This window comes from Falco naumanni, chromosome 3, assembly GCF_017639655.2.
Source record: "Falco naumanni isolate bFalNau1 chromosome 3, bFalNau1.pat, whole genome shotgun sequence".
In the NCBI taxonomy this organism is placed as follows: Eukaryota; Metazoa; Chordata; class Aves; order Falconiformes; family Falconidae; genus Falco; species Falco naumanni.
The window spans coordinates 70,513,107-70,530,354 of record NC_054056.1 but is presented as its reverse complement, the minus strand read 5'-3'; the positions used below and the strand labels follow the sequence as shown (position 1 = coordinate 70,530,354).

Genomic DNA, 17,248 nt, shown 5'->3' with positions numbered 1-17,248 from the left:
TGTTGCCAACCTTTGTGGGAGAAAAAAGTTATTTAAAAAAATATCTGATTTTCCAAGCTTGTGCTTAGCTGTTTGCAATGATTTTGTTATGATTAGGAATCAAAGTAAAATAATCCCTAAAGGTGAAGGAGCCTTCTGGCAGGTTACAAACATCGGATGACAAATTTGCATCTCTTATAGAAAGCTATAGAAACACAATTAGTTATTCAAAACTCATCCTTAGCAAGAGAACTGGTAAATACGTGGCAACAGAAAAATGACATTACAATTAAAAGGACGGATATACAGGTAATGCATGACTTGACTACATTCATTACTACTTAATTTCATGCAAAAGGATTATTATGCAATCATTTAATGTTATAAATGGAATTTGTTCCTAACTCTGTCCTTTCATCCTCCCCATACCCCAATTATAAGCTTTACTCTGATATCCAAGTAATTGCCTAGAGGCTTTGAAAATGCACTGTGCAACCTTTCATCTAGATCCTTTTAGAAAACTAGAAACCCAAAGTGTTCACATGAGATTTTCTCCTTCTGCTGGTAATGCAAATTCCTTCTGCATGCCTTTAGACAGAGTCTTCCTAGGTTTAAGACTCTAGTTACAGTATTTCCTTGTGTTTTCTTCCCATCCTGCTGGCAGTTGTTTCTGTGCGTCTGCCAGCCAGGGGGTGGTCCTGGGTCTGCACAACACTGGAGGGCAAAAAACGCTGGACTACATCCACATGACAGCACGAACCTGCTCTCTGACACAGCATCGAAGCTGGCTGCTGGGCCATTTCCCCAACAGGAGGATTTTATTACATCGGCAAACACAATTCATTAAAATGCTCCTTCCTGAAGTACAGAAGCAACATACAAACATGGGCTGAGCTGAATACCGTGAACTACAAAGAGGAAACTCTTCCCAGCTCCCAAAAGGCAGAGACCTAACTACCACAACGACAGGAGAAAGCAAATATATCACAAGTCAACTGGGACTAGCTGATTTTGGACATGGAGGTTATGTACGTATTTAATATTATATACGTATTTATTTATAATTTAAAAATTTTACCCCCTAAAGCTTGTAGCTGTCAGATTGCATTTGAATGTGACAAATGCACAGCAGAATGCGGACGCTACTTTCTACACTGCCCGTGGCTTAGGCTTCCTGGAGGCAGCAGAAAGAGCAGTCCTACTTAAGTGATGCAAGACTGCAATGCCTTTACCTCCCAGCCACAGCATATAGACATGCAGTCCTCTGCAGTGGGCAGCACTTTAGGCCTATGTAGTTTGCTATACAACTGATGCTTCAGTGTGGGTGCATGGGAAAGGAATATTTTTAACAAAATGTAAAGAAAATGGCAGTAGAGTTAATGACATCGTGGCTTGTGACCTATCTCTTGCATATTTTACATGGACAAAAGGATTTTTATGCCACTATATTTTATTCAAGATCTAAAAATTTCCCTATGTTTTCTCAGAAAAAAACCCACCAAAAACCTGAATTCCAAAAAAAACCCCACCCCTAAAACCTTAACAAATCTTTACAGATGAGTGAAAACGTACTACCTGTCCAGAATGACTCTCACAATAAATCTGTCTCTATGACCAAAAAACTTTTATATGCATAAACATGCATATACACACAAAACCAGAAATAATCCAGAATCTACTCCAATGAAAGATTAAAACTACAGCTGGTAACACTGCAGAAAAGGGATCAATGCTAAAAACCTCTCACCCTGTATTAGCTAACAAGCAATACTGAATCACTGGCTAAAAGTCCTTTTGTGTTTTGATCTAGAATATCCACACAGCCATTTGTCACAGAAGATATTTACAGGCCAGACTCCAAACCCAACGTGCAATCATGGCCGTGCTGATCACGCCCCCAGCAGCCGCTGCTTTTGCCCCCATTAACCAGCAGAAAGCTCAGCAGCATCAGGGTGTTGCGGGCATTTGCTGGGCTCCCCACACCCGGCTGAGGGCAGAGCAGGCAGCAAACGCAGGGAGGGCACTGCACCTGCGGGGCTGGGCAGGCAGGCAGCTGCCAGAGGAGGGGAAGGGATGCTGAGGCAGAATTAAGACACAGAACAAACTGAGAATGGAAAAGGTGGTCGTTTAAAGCTATTACAATTGAAGGGTTTTGCCACATGCAGTGGCAAAGCTGAAAATTTCTACTAAGTCCATAAAATCAGAGCATTCTTACATTTTCAGCATTGTAGATAACCTCTCACTAGGCCCCCTTGCAGTAACGCCTAACTCACTCTATCTTTTGTCCTGTACTTTCCTTTCCCTGCTTCTTTCTATGTGTCCTTCCCAGACTGCCCATACTGACTGACTCTGCTCTGAAGCATATGCAACTCTGCATCATTACAGATCTTTGTTTTTTCTCCTTTCTCCTCTTCGGATCTGGAGGCTGATGAATCCACAAATGCAAACAAGCATTTTCTTGATAATCAAACATACTTCTGCTTCTGGCTATTTAAAGCACAAGGAAATTAAAGGAGATAATGAAGACAAGAGAATCCTGTATGCTACAAGTGTTTACTGCACTTCAGTGGAGAGCAAGATTAGATCCTTGGGTCTTTTAGCATTTATGTTTATGTATTTGTAAAGAAAAAGGAAAATATTACTTGCAAACTAACTTTTTAAATCTTCTGTAGCTAGCACTTTACATACTAATGCAGTGTTTAGTAGAAATACTCTAATACAAGCTCAGGTATTGCCAAGTTGATATTCGTCCTAAATAGAAGTTAGGTCAATTCTTTGTATCGAGTGTCAGAAGACTCTGTCCCTCCCACCTCATCCATGCAAGTGTGTGGGAGCAAGATCCCAGAAAGTCACATAAAACCACACCAGCCAACATGGGAATGCAAAGGGCCCATGAAAAGACAGGTCTGTCTTGGGGGCAGGGGCTTTATTTTACTTCTGGTGTCCAAACCACAGCAAAAGGAGCTAAGTGCTACACTAGAAATTTACTATATATGCTTAGTGAGAATTTTGTTCTAAAATAGCATGCAAGTCAAGTTTAAACCTTTTAACCAGGCCTCAGTTTGATTTTCATGTAGACAATTTTTGAAAACTCCCATTTGGGAAAAAGGCTGACTATATCTTTTTCTGTAATTATAATGTTGGTTTTGGGTTTTGGGTTTTGTTTTTTTTTTTGCTTTAAGGAAATATATTTCAGATAATCTAAAACCATAAGTTCTGTCCCATTAGATACAAATCCCGTCAAATTATTTGTTCCCTCCAAATCTGCAATAATCTGTCCATGCATTTGGAAAATACAGGATGATTTGTGTATGTATTAGTCATCAGTAGTTCAGTTCACTAGAGCAATGGTTGTTAATACTGATGGGAAACTGCACGCACCTGGTATTTCTGTTGCTGGGATCACAACAACAAAATAAGGCAGTAACTTGCAAAAAGCATGCGTGACCTAATAGTTTTGAGAAGAGAAGGGGAAAGAAACCCCACAGATGGCAGCAATAATTGTTTACAGTACAGCAGCACTTCGGGCTTGCCTTTTACCTCAGGCTTCCTAGAACTGCTTCCTTGGGAGTGATGTTAAGGTAGGTAACAGTAGTAGGTTTTTGACTTAAGACATCAGAATGTAGCTTTTAATTTAGATTTAAAATACAGCTGTTCTGTTATGCCACTCAAGGATTTTTTTTTAAAAAACTGGTCATGTCTGTAAGCATAAAGTTCTGTTACATACAGACACATGTTTAAGAAACAGCACAATCCATGCTGAGCACTCCATCAGAAATCATAGCCTTCCAATTCTGCTATTTTTATTTCCAGCAGCACCTATGTGACCTAGGATACAGGTCAATACAATTCTATATCTCCAATTAAAAAAACCCCAATTTAAGAACTTTCAGCCCATTTCCCAGTGAATGTTCAAGCCCGCATCAATTTACTGCCTGCTTAGTTGTAGAGAAGCAAGTGTTTATGGGGCTGTGCATCAATGAAGCCACCCTGACCTGAGTTTCACCCTCCCTAGCAACAATCTTGGAGGGCACTTAAGGAAAAAGTAAAAATTATGCAGATTAGAGTGTAGCCCTACACTCCTGCACAGTTGCAAGAGCACAGCTGCTTCAGCGAGGGCAGAGTGATTGCCTGCATACAGATGGGAGCTTCTGAAAGCAATGCTGCCACCACAGAAAGCAGCCTACAAGAACTATGTGCCTCCTACCAGCTCTGCCAATGGTCACTGAGATACCTGCATCTAGATGACATCTGCTTCAGAAAGTTCTGTTCCACACAGGTGGGGCATTTGTGCAACATAATCCAGAATATCCACTGATAATTTAAAATATGCATATTGCAGGGAGGTTTCCCCTGTGTTAACTTGTGTTATCTTTTTCTTAAATATGTAAATTGTTAAGCTGCTCATAAATTATATGCAGAAGGATTTTTATTACTTAATTTTTAGCAATAATTTATTTGGGAATTCATTAAATTTTAAATAGAAAATGAGAATAATTTCAGAAAACAGTTCCCATTTAACTTAAAAAGCTGTGCAACTCATCGTGCCTAAGAAAAAGCAGCATGTAAAAATCTAACAAGCTCTTTAAAAAGGGGGGGGGGGGGGAGATCAAGCAACTGACTGCAAGTGAGTGCTACAAGTAATTAAATAGTAATTCGAAAAAAGTAGCAACCTTAAGTTCTATTCCTCCTGAATTCTTAATGAGTGACATTTAAAAAAAAAAATATTACTGGCTGCAAATCTCACGATACTCCTTTGCAAGCGCTCTCAGAAAGTTTTGGAAATGATCTTAAATCCAATCATTAACATCCATTGTATCCCTCTAATCCTAAGCATCATATGGAAGTCATTAGAGAGTCATTGACACTGAGCAGCCTCAGTGTTGCACGACCTCAGGACAACATGCCAGTTCCTTGAAACATGGCTTGGTTACAGAGCACAAATGGGACCAACCCATGTTTTACTCATGTATCCAACTTGCTCTAGAGACCCAGCCTTTGCAAGGCTGCAAACCGGGAAAAACCCAAAACCATCGATGTTGAAACACACTTCAGCTTTGCAGGCACTAACACACCGGGTTGCACAGAAGTTACGCTGACACCAAATGCTCCCAACATGGTCCTATAATGCAGATGTTAGCAGGCAGGAAGTTATGGGTTAATGCAGGCACCAAGCAAAACACCTTCTGAGACAGGATAAAAACAAATCCTATGCAGCCACAGAATACACCTGGTTTGCATGTACGTACAGAAATGACATGCAGAAATAAAAGTCCTTCTTCACTGTCTCTCTGCCTGGCCAGTACCCTTCTTCTCCAGTCACCTCCGCCCCGCTCAAAGATCTTTGCTGAGCGCAGGAGAGAAGCTCCCTCTCCCACAGAGGGCTGCCCAGAGGCAGCGTGCCCGGCATGCTGGTGCTGCAGGCACCATGGCCACCTCGCCAACGTGCACTGCCGGGCCCAGGGGCTCACAGCACACAGCCCGAAGGAGCAGTCCCAGGAAGGAGAACACCTCGGGTGCTATCCACAAGCCAGGAAAGACTTTCCTCCCTGCACAACACCAGTCACGAAGGACAACAGCCTGCCGAGGCTTGTGATGGAGCTCTTCCCCAAATCCTGAGTCAGGGAGGCAACACAAAGTCAGATGAAGACTGACACTTGCCCTGCCACCACACTGCCTGCCTTCCTCTGAGATCAGGTTGGTGGACTGCCAACAAAATGTATGTATAGAGGGACTACGTATTTTCACAGGAGGACCACCAGCTGAGATATGGTACTGGCTACAGCAGTCACCACATGAAAAATTCCCTGTGGCAACACTCAGGGCATCTGCAGAGAGAGCATCAGAGGCTAAAATATGCAAATGCCAAACCACATGCTCTCTTTATAATATGGTCATGTATTAAAAACAAGGGGGAAAAAACCCACCCCGCATTTAATCCTTGATCCTTGCACACAAATCCTGAAAGACAGAAGGCCTGTATGCGCTGGAGGCCAGGCAATTTGCAAGTTTATAATTCTACTGAGAATTTTCAAGTGCAGGAGAAAGGAGAAAAGATTCTGTATCTCCTTAACCTCAAAGGATCACACAAGCATAGCTAAACCAGAAATTACACCTCACTTCAGGCTGCACTTTCCTTCCTATATACACTGACCATTTCTAGCTTCCTTGTTCATAATTTATATAGCTTGTATGCTTTGTGTTGTTTCCTTTTAATTCATATGGAAGCCCTCTGTAGTGTCCTGCCTGACTCTTATTTTGAATATACTCTCACATAGCAGCCAAACACTCATGAAAAGCCCTGTAACATGTTCACTTGGTATTCCCTATAGATGAAAAACAGCCTTAGTAAAGAAAATTTAGTTATAAGCTGTTTAGGCAGAATTCTTTTTAAGGAGCCACTGTGCATTGATTATAAAAATAGCATGACTCCTAAGAAACAACTAGCGACATAATTCATCTGAAACTCCTATTCCCCGAGCCTATGGGTGTTGCACATGGGATCTGGTGACGTTAAATCCACTTAGTTGTTTTCTATTATTTTTCATTCATGTCTCAAATTAAATGCTCGCAGGTCTCAAGCCCACCTAAAGGCAGTACACTATGCCTTCAATTAAAACCATGGATGATACATTCCATATTCAGGTTAGCAGCCTTGCAGGAAGTCAAACCCAGAGACCAAAACCCGACAAAACGACACTCACCTAAAGCAAAGAGAATTGTATTGCTTTGAGATGCTCAGACAGATTTTCTCTCGAGTTGTCAAAACTGAATTACCAGAGGAGCTGCTGACTAAATTTAGACTCTCCAGGGCTGCATCCATCCATAACCTGGCCTTTTTGGCACATCGCTACTACAGCAGGCATTCAGAAAGCTCAGGGGACACTGCACTTCGCTTGGCCTACTTAGCAGAGACAAAAACACATCTAAGACTCCCTAAGAATACAAATACTTTATGACTAAGCCAGCCTCTTCCTTTGCTGCTCCTCAGCTCTGTTCCCGTAACTGGCAAATGGGGAGCAGGCTGGTACTGCTGCGGCACGTGTATCACCAAAGCTACTTCTCCACAGCAATGAGAAAAAGAAGGCCTGATTGCTTTTTCTGTCATTATTATGAACTGTCACATTAAACTTCAGGTACGTTCTGAATAAAGCTTTTACTAAAAAAGCAGTGTCACATTATTCCATCTTGCTTAAGCTCAGAATGTCCGAATTATTGCTAGGTTGGCTACAAAACATAGGCATCCACGAGGTCTCACAGCTAGGTGCTGAACACAAGTGTATGCCACATCTAGGTAGCTCATGCCTCCTGAAAGTAATGCCTTGGAGCTTTACATTCAGACTTGGCACCCCCTCCCTCCCCTCTCCCGCTTTTTTTGGCCTTGCATTCAGCTTTTTCTGGCCTTTCAATTGCTCCCTATTAACAAAAATGAACAAGAACTGAATAGCCATGTAACAGCATGACAAATCTTAATGCTTTTTTCTAAAAAAGAAGAAAATGTCCATGCAATTTTACAGCAGGTTATAAAAATTCAGTTACAGTGGCTCTGCAGCTCCCTGTTAATGCTGTGAAATGCTTCATAGCTGTGAAGAGGTTCCCACATATTCCTTCTCTTTTAAGTCCTGCAGAAGTGTTCCTGTTTTATGGAAACTAATGTTAAGCTGCATGAAAGCTGCCAGTGCTTCAAGGAACATCAGCCAAAGGAATGCCAGAACAAACACGCTAGATCAGCTGTTCCCAAACTATGGTCCATACCAAGCTTGCTGGTGCTCAGCCTGTTCGTTAGCTGGTCATCTGTGCTACTGTTCCCCTAGTTTCCACCCTGTAAGCTACACTAGAAGCGCACTAAATAAACTATACGTATATTAAACAAACTACTTTGAGTTTACATGGTAAACTATATTAAATACAGAAAGATTCCCAAAGCTTCTTGCCCATCTATTTTCAATCCCTACATACGCATGTCTTGCATGTGAGAAACAGACTATGAAGTCTCCAATGGAAAGGACCTAGACCATTAGACTACCACGCTCTAGTGTCTGCAATAATCTAGCAGAATTTAGATGCATCAGTTCAGAGAGTAAAGTCCTCCAGACAACAAGTAGGACTGCTCTAGAATGCTTCTTCACATAAGGAACTGTTAAAACTTCTGCTGGGATTGTGATGAACATTAATGCAAAAATAAGAATGTGTAACTATCAAGCTCGACTATCAAACCAAATGGGGAAATTCAAGTTTACAGCTTTAACCTGTCAAGATATGAACGTAAAAGCATCAGGTAACAATAGCAATCAATACAATCCAGGAAGTTCTAAAAGAAAAAAAGATTAAATTTTATATGGGGTGGAGTAAGAACTCTAATGAGACAACCCTTTTTCAGTTTTTCCCTTGTGGTGCGTCCCAAAATCTTCACTGGAGGTCATGTTAAAAGTTGTATAAGAAACTGTGTAATGAAACTGCACAGTGGATTTGTGACAATTTCCATGCTTTCTCCTGTCAGCTCCACCCAGCTGAAGCATCTCAATCTGATCTTCTTAAATTTCTTTAACTCACTGTATTCTGCATAATCAAAACTTTCTTAGATCACCTCTCCCCTATTTTGGGAAAGGGGTTTGGTTTTGGTTTGGGGTTTTTGGGGGGTTTTGGTTTTTTTTCTGTAAGCCCACACACATTTAACTTGATAGAGAATTCACTTCAAAAGCTTTCATTCAACTATTTATGCACATATGAATAGCTATGCGGGAACAAGTCAATAACTTGTCTAGTATGCTTCCTGTTTCCAACAGTGGCAAAGGTTGGGTACTTTGGGATGAAAATGTCCATTTTCTTGTATCTTCTTATCTCCTTATAAGTGTGTGTGCCTGTGTATATCTCTATACATCTAGCTATACCCGTATTTACACACCAATGCACACACATCCCTCATCAATGTTTCCTTTACATGTAATTCACAGAAAGAAAACACTTAGGCTCACTTCTGGACGTGCAACTATAACAACGGATAAATGTAACACTTCAAGTTTAATAACCGTTAAAAAGGTTATTTCCCATGTTCTGTGTCTTCAGCCATTTTGTTTATATCAGTTACTTACATGTACTTTAACCTGCACTTTTTCAACCTCGTTTTTATAGTCACTGTGCAAGCCTGCAAGCATGTAAGCCTGTTTCTGCAGCTGAGATCTGTTTTTTAAATTTTGAAGAGTAGGCTATGAGGCTATCATCCACACCAGATTTTCTATACCTTTCAGGTAAGATCTCAGAGATAGAAAATTTACCCAGAATGGTAGGTAAATTCAAACATATTAATAGAAAACCCCATTGAGGCACTTCAGCTGGACCAGTAAATAGCTGAAATGCAGTAATGTGGTTTGGGTTCTATGTACTTAGAGCACTGTCTTCATAAGTATGATATTCCCAGCATGTCAGTTGTCTGGAAGAAGCGATCTAAGCTTTATCTCCTTCAACACAAACATTTTCAAATTTAAAAATCACAGCAGGAAATCAGAAAGAATCACTTCCCAGGGGCATCTGTATCGTCAGTGAAACATCAACCTTTGTCTGTGTCATTCCTAGTCATCATCTAGTTACAGACCCTGTTGTTTAACACATATCTTTTAGTTGCCACTCTGCTTAACCAAAATGCCCAAAGTATTCAAACCATTACCCTTTTTTTCAGGGCTCATTACCAAATTTACTTATGAAAGCTCAGTTACATTTAAAGAGAAACAGATAGATTTTCTTGACAAACTTCTAAAGCCCTCACAACAGCTAAAAGCTCATTTCCTCAAATCCATGTTTTTCTTCAGTCACACTTGTGCAAACATCAGCAGGGATTTGAGGACCCTTACCAGGAAGGAAAAGGTGCTGGAGAATTTTGTTCACCCAGAGTGTCAGTTCTCTATTTGTCTCTTTTTCAGCTGGGTCTACTCTCCATTTGAAAAAATACCACCCCAGTAGCTTCAAAACACAAAAGCTTATCACTGTATGCTTTTCTTGCTTAGTTAACTTTTTTATTACTTCTATGTATCTTTTGCTACATTCATCCCATTCACACCACGTTTGTTATGCTTTCTCAAGGCACCTTATCTTTCCATGATTAACACAAATGCAAAATTGCTTCCTTTGCACATACATCAGTCTCTTTTCTTAGAGTAACTGTTTTATGTCAAAGTTAAAAATTACCTGTTTACAACAAATCAGACTTTTGAAGTGGTTTTAAAGTAAATATTTGTAGATCATACCACACTTTCTTACCTGAACAGAGTTGTTCGACTTTTGTGTAGTTTAAAGCTAATATATCATTAACCCATGCGATGATGTCATGTCTGCTCATAGTCTCTTGGGTTATAGAGGTAGAGTACACATTGACCGCCATTCCCCAACTACGAAAAAAAAAGGACAAAAAAAATATTTTTGACATTGATAATTGTTTTCTGGATACAATGAATTTACACTTCCTGTTCAAAAAAAAAGAAGGAAAAGCTGCTGCATCACTGCACATCTGTCTCTCATTTCGTGAGAAAGAAGGTTTAATTTTTATTCTTCGACGATATGTAAACTCCTGAATGTCATCTTGGAATCTATGAACATATTTCTCTGGCTGTCACTGAATGTAAAGAACATACAAACCTACAGTATTCTGGTTAATGCTAGTAAAACAGGAAAAATAGAATCAGACATAGCCTAAAGATACACAGACAGGATCAGACACCTGGGATTTCATCACATAGTGCTGCAGAAACACAGTGATTTGACACCTATCTGTCAGTTTTTTTGTCACTGCAGGATGATCAGACTGCCTAAACCAGCGTTTCATTTTCAGATAACTTCTAGAAGATGTGGCTGTTCTACTTTCTCAAATGATGATTTCTTACTGTGACAGGGACCTTTCAGATCATTAATTCAGTTCTTAACAGTCACAGAGTCAATAACAGATAATCTTTTTTTAATCAATTTACCAACCTTTATCCTGAAAGTAACTGAGACTTGCACCCCCAACTGCCTGGTCCGAGAGCCGCCATGGGGCCCAATCCCTCTAAACCACCAGGAACATTTCCTCTCACCCATTTATACTTCCACTGACATGATCCACCAGCTCTAATGGCTTTTTCTTCCCCAGAGTTGATTTCATAATGTGTTAGGGACACCACTCAGTGTCTGTCCCATTATCCCCTGTTATTCCACACTAGTCACATCTTTCTGTTGCAAGACATTGCCAAGAGAAAAGATGAACATGTGCAAGTTTATCTGATCAATGGTTTCAAAGAGCTGAACCAAGATCATTCGTGAAAAGAGTAAATAATGTTCCCAAGACTAATGGATTTCAGGAAGTCCACTAGTAACAATCCCAGCACAAGGTGTCTCAGAAACAGTCAGTCAACAAAGTTGCACTATTATTCTTGGAAAGAAAGGGTTTGGAGGGGACTGCACACCTTTGTCTCTAGTGACACCAGACTGCCTAGCTTTGATGCCAGTCCTGCCACCTCAGCTTTGGACCTCACCCTTCTCTCTCAATGACCAATAGCAGGATCCCCTGTTGCATCTGAGGTCTGCATGGACTTACTTTCATTGAAAATTTGCTGAGATGTAACTGTTTGAAGCTTAATAGATAACCTCTGCAGTCTTTGTGTTCTCTGCAGAATTAACTCTGCCCATAGTTAGGTATGCTGGAGCAACCACGATAAAACAGACCAAAAAACCTCACCAGCATGAAACTTGACTCAGTAACATAGAAGTGTGTAAGTACACAAACCCGAGAATAAATTTAAAATACAATATTTCAAAGTTCATAATATAGGTCACTTTCTAAGAAATTTCACAAACAGAAGGTTGTTCTAAATGGCTGTCATCATCTACCGACATCAACATCCAAAACACAAAATCCTCACATTTGCTGGGGGCAGGGGGGAAGCAAAGAGAGAAAACAGGTGCAAAAAAAATCACGCTCCAATAGTCAGGCTACTACTGCCAGAAATTCATTCAGAACCAGGCTGCCCATCTACCCGCTGCTGTACGGGCACCTCCGAAGTACAGAAGAAATCAACCTGTCCTTGTTCTGCTCAGTTCCTCCCGCAGGCTCCCAGACAGCACAGCCAATTGTATGAACTTAGCACTGTATTCGGTGTAACAGTAAGCAAAGGTCGTTTTCTTGGCATGCACCAAGTGCTTGGATTGAACTGGGCGCTAGAACAAAGTTATAGAGCTAGGGAGTGCCTTTTAAAACCGCACCGTAAGGGCTAACCATGAAAGCTTCACTTCTGCACCTGGGTGGGCAGGACTGAGCAGGCAAACATCATCTTTGTTCCTAATGGCATCTGAAGTTCACTATGTCACTGTCAGCATGGGTTTTACTTTATTATTTTTAGCCCTTTTAGGCAGAGAAGAAACTAACAAAGATACTACCACTGTCACAATTAAACTAACACATTGCATACTGTTTGTAAGGGCAGTTCAAGTAATAGTGAATTTAATATTCACTTAAGAGTCAGAACAGTGAGTTCAATATTAAGCCAACTGTTCAATATGGAACAGTCCACTCACTTCTAAAAAAGCTACAGATATTTAGACAACAACATTTGAAAAAAAGCTACTCTGATCTGTAATTGCCACTACTCCATACAAATTTTAATTGGCCTCTCAAGGCCAGACAGAGCTCAGAACAACTGTCAGCTACCACTAGCAAAAGAGAAGTCTACTCTGTTAAAAAGATGAAGAAAACCCACATGCAGGAAGAAAGCAGGAATTTCCTCATCATCCCTCTCCAAAAGCAACTGCAAAGAGGAACACCTATCCTGCAACCGACAGGAGAGCAAACCACCTCCTTCGCTGCAGTGCACGGGGTGGGGAGCTCCGCTGCAGGAAACTGTGAGCAAACGAATAACCTTGAGTTTTACAATGATACCCTGAAGGATATCTCTAACAAATTACACTGTGTCTGCAAATGAATTATTACATTCTATGGGTCAAACGAAAGTTCAGGCTATTTGTTAGAGACAATAGCTCCACATTTGTACACGCAGGGTATCACATTTATACATGCAAGTAAGCAAGAAAGTGTATCAATACAGTTTCAAACAAACTTGAGCAAAATGAATCAGAATTTCCATTTAAAAAAAAAAAATTAGTGTCACGCAATTGACAGTTATTCCTAGTGACTTGTTAAAATATGTCTGAATCTTCCACAGCCTCTTCTCTTTCAGAGTTCACCACGTCTTTGCATCTCCTGTCACCCACCTTCCTAACGGTTACGTTTTAAATAAACTCAGCTGGGAAAGGTTTCCTTTACAGTAAGCGTGCTCTAATTTAAGGGTCAGATACACACACATCCTGCTTGCCACACAGACAGACCTTGAAAAAACAAAACAAAAGAATAGGAAAAAGAACAAGCAGGCATGGGTAGTGGAGCCTCCATGGTCGGCAACAGACAAGAACCCCCTGTGCTCGACATCGACAGCGGGGCTCAGGTTTTCTCCAGGACTACAGATTCAAAACACATATTAAAAGCCATTTGTAAGTCTACGCAAGAGACCAGCTGGACAGGTGGAGACACACAGGCCATACTCTGAATGGCCAAGTAGCCAACAACTTGATCATATCTTCTAACCTACTACTTCTTCCCAATAACATTATTTACATTTTCAACTTATTAGGCTTTCCCTTGTTTAGGCTGAAGGCTCTCAAGCATAAGATTGCAATGAGGCTTATACAAGCCTGAAAACCAGCATCTACCTGAGACCTTCCACCTTCCATAGAGATGCCTGGCAATTCTACAGTAACTAAAAGCAGATTGAAGATAGCACATCATATCCCCCACTTCAGAGCACACAGGTGCGAATTAAAACCCTCTGGCTGTTACAGTAGTATAACCACGAAGGACTCTCCCTTATTTTACTTATAAGAAACCAAAATTAAAATCCCCAACAAATATGAACAAGCCATAGGAGAATCTTCACAAATTAGTCCAGGCCATTTCAGAAAAACCCTTCACACACACATGACTAAGCACCACAGATCTGAGTTCAGAGGATGAGTTAGGTGCTGAAAATCATGTATATACTTAGGGAATTTCCCCAATCAAGAAATTTACTGGCTCAACACGTCTGACAGTAAGCATTACACCCAAAGAAGTATTAATTTTTTAAGGCTACACAAATGTAGCACTGAGCATTCAGCTACTAGACATTTTTCACTGCTCTTGCTACAGATAACTTGCAGCTGTTACAAGGTGCTATCCAGCGGTGTTTGAGGACAGTTTTGCAAGAGGCATATTTACTTTATTTTTCTGAGGAGAAACTAGCAGTTACTGACAGCAGAAGCTGCGTTATGACAAACCGGTAATAATGGCGAGACCGGAAGGATTACAGCAATGAATCTATCTGTAGTGTAAAAGCCCATCACGCACGCCATCGCCTCTTAACCTGCAAAGCCTTCTGGTTTTGTACAGTCAAGCACAGTACAATGCTAAGTTTTTAAATGCTGTAGAAAGCCTATGTGACAATATAAAGAGGAGCCTTCTGGAAACTGGCACCTGATAGCACCAGGATATAGACTGCCAGTAAAACAAAGGAGCTCACATCAAAAATTACTGAAGTGGAAGATACAGCAAAAAGGCTAAGATGTAGCTGAGTGAGACTGCTGCAGCTGCTGTTGGGAGGGCTTTCTCTATTAAGGCTATTGCAAAACAAAAATCACTGAAGGAATGAACCTGCTGGCCTTGGTGGCTGCATCCCTGAATAAAGAAAATTCATCCTTTCATATCGTCCTGAAATAGCAGCTGATTTGCAGCTGGACCTTACTTGCTCCTTTAACATTCACTGCGTACAGCCTTAGCTGTAGTCATTAGAGGCCAGTTATGCTTGAGGTTGTCTTTACTGAAAGGAGTCCTGAGGACAGAAAGATGCTACAAAAAGCGCCCGCACAATGCTGACAACACTGTTCAACTTACTGTCCCTTTTGACTTACGCTGTGCTCCAGCAGCAAATTATACAGCCACAGCCCTCATGTCAGAGCACTGCAACTGAAGCAATATTTGTAGCAAGCACTATAAAGGCTTTATTTAGTCAGAAACTCAAGCAGTTAAAGATTGACCACAATGAGTATTGGCATGGAATAAAGAAAAAAAAGGAGAAAATAATCCTGTGGTTGTAATATTGGGGGAAATTCACACCTTTTGAAATGCTGAATGTCAAAAGCCATAGCGCACTGTTCCCATTTTACTAAATAGCCTTGAAATGTTAAAAATCTTTTATTATCTCTGCATCTCATGCAATTCTGAATGCCATTTTACATACATCTGACTTAAAGATCTAAAATGGTTTGTGAAGCGTGCTACAGAGTCTAGACAAGACTGAAGCGATCTATGTACATTTTGATTGCTTGAATGTTGCAGAATTACCTTTAACACAGCAGTGTTTTATTCTATTGTTCTCACTGCAGTTCCCTGTTTAAGTGCAAGTGAGATTAAAGTAATAGAGATTTGCTTTGATTGGATTAGGGCATTTTTAAGTTTTGTTCTTTTAAATTAGAGAGGCTGCCTGCCAATGCTGGGATGTTCTGACCTACATAAATTTTGTGACAGGTCTCCAGGACTGTTTAGACCCAAATCTGAGTAACTCTTACAAAGATCGGCAGTAATTATTTTGTGGTACATAGAAAAAGTAAACAAAAAACCTAAAAACACCCCATCACACAAAGCCCCAAAAACATATTCTCTGAGAGGTAGAAATATACTGGTTCTTTTTCAGACATTCAGTTCCCCCAAATCTGAAAAACACAATCAGAAGTATTCAAACAATATACGCAATTTGAGCCAAAACCTCTGAGATGGCCCAGTAACTAGCAATGCATTACACTGTCTGCTGCATAGTTTTTACAAAACAGTTTTAAGTTTATTCACTAAATAGTTATGAAATTGGGGTGGTTTACCAAAATGAAAAGACCAGTTAGAATTTCCAAGAAAATTTAGTGCCTGGAAGATCTTGGAGCACCTGAGGGGGACAAGCCACATTCACTGACTCACTTCAAGTTAATTTTTTTGATCTGACAGTCATATTTGCATAGCATAAGTAAGATATTTTATTTTCCAACTACATTCACACTCCTGCTTTCACTGAAACTGTACAGCAATGTAATACACAACATCATGACTCTACAGCAAAACTAACAGGGTTTTTTTTCCAGGCTTCACCTTTGCCTCTGAAAGTACAATGCAATATTAACACTTAACTACATGATATCTCAATTGTGGCTGAAAGTATTTGCATACTCTGAAAGGTTCCTTATCAATTTCTATGAGTAAACAAATACATTCCTAACAATGGATGGAGGTTCAAGAAAGGCAGATATCAATAGCTTACATAAAATAGAAGCAATTCACAGCATTTGGCCACCACCATTTCCCCCCAGATATACTCAGACTGGTTAGGAATGGACCACCGCAGTGCACAGCAACCTCAAACTGCACCTTGGAGTAGCTGAACAAAGCAATAGCAGTGCTCGGTGCTGAACAGACAGGCATTTGTTAACATGGGGCAAGGATGCACAAATTTCAGTACGAAATGAGCGTTACTACAAATTAAGAAGGCATTTTATTAATGAGGAACCACAAAAATCTTTGAAGTGGGCTGAATGAGAGGAACATAAGCGTGGCAAGGCTGCAATGCAAAAAAACCCAACTGCTTTTACTTACAGTTATTACCCTCCCCCCGCCAAGGCTTTCAACTCCAAGATCTTAAGCTTGAATTGCTGCTCTGATGCCCTGAAGGACAACATTCAACCTGTAAAATTTTCATAAACAGACACTGGCAACCAGCCTACCTTTCACAACAGACAAGGGGATGGAGGGGTGGGGGGGAACTAGTTCAGAGAAAAAAATAATTCTCAGACTTGCATTATATAGTAAACTCAATTCAATTAGAAACACCTACATTTTAGAAAACAAAAGAGGATCTATGACCATTTTGTAACTAGAAAACCTTGAAAAAGCTGATGAATAAACCAACACTTAATCTTCTGTGAAACAAAGTCTCAATTCACCAAGACACACATGGGAGGTTTAATTCTCCTTTTATTCATTTTTTTCTTCCACTCATGGAAAATAACAGATTACTAAGCATACATGCAGACACTGCTAAAGGATTGCTAAGAGGTTAAAAAATGCAAGGTAACAGCAGTGCTGAGTACACTCATCATGGTGGCGGAGGGATGCCTTGAGAGGCTGCAGATGTTGGGAAGCCTCAGTTCCTAGCCTGGGTTCTGCAAAGAACAAGGG

At 40.5% G+C, this 17,248-nt stretch overlaps 1 protein-coding gene across 4 annotated transcripts in view; it reads right to left on the bottom strand.

The window, feature by feature from the left end:
• MAPRE2 (microtubule associated protein RP/EB family member 2) overlaps positions 1 to 17,248 on the bottom strand; it is an 89,052-nt gene that overhangs the window by 28,862 nt on the left and 42,942 nt on the right. For 3 of the 4 annotated variants that reach the window (XM_040586172.1, XM_040586174.1, XM_040586173.1), the window contains one exon: positions 10,234 to 10,361. The exons of the other annotated variant lie outside the window; for it this stretch is intronic. In XM_040586172.1, the coding sequence (XP_040442106.1) occupies positions 10,234 to 10,361 (128 nt within the window). The remainder of the gene's footprint in view (positions 1 to 10,233; positions 10,362 to 17,248) is intronic. 4 annotated transcript variants of the gene reach the window in all.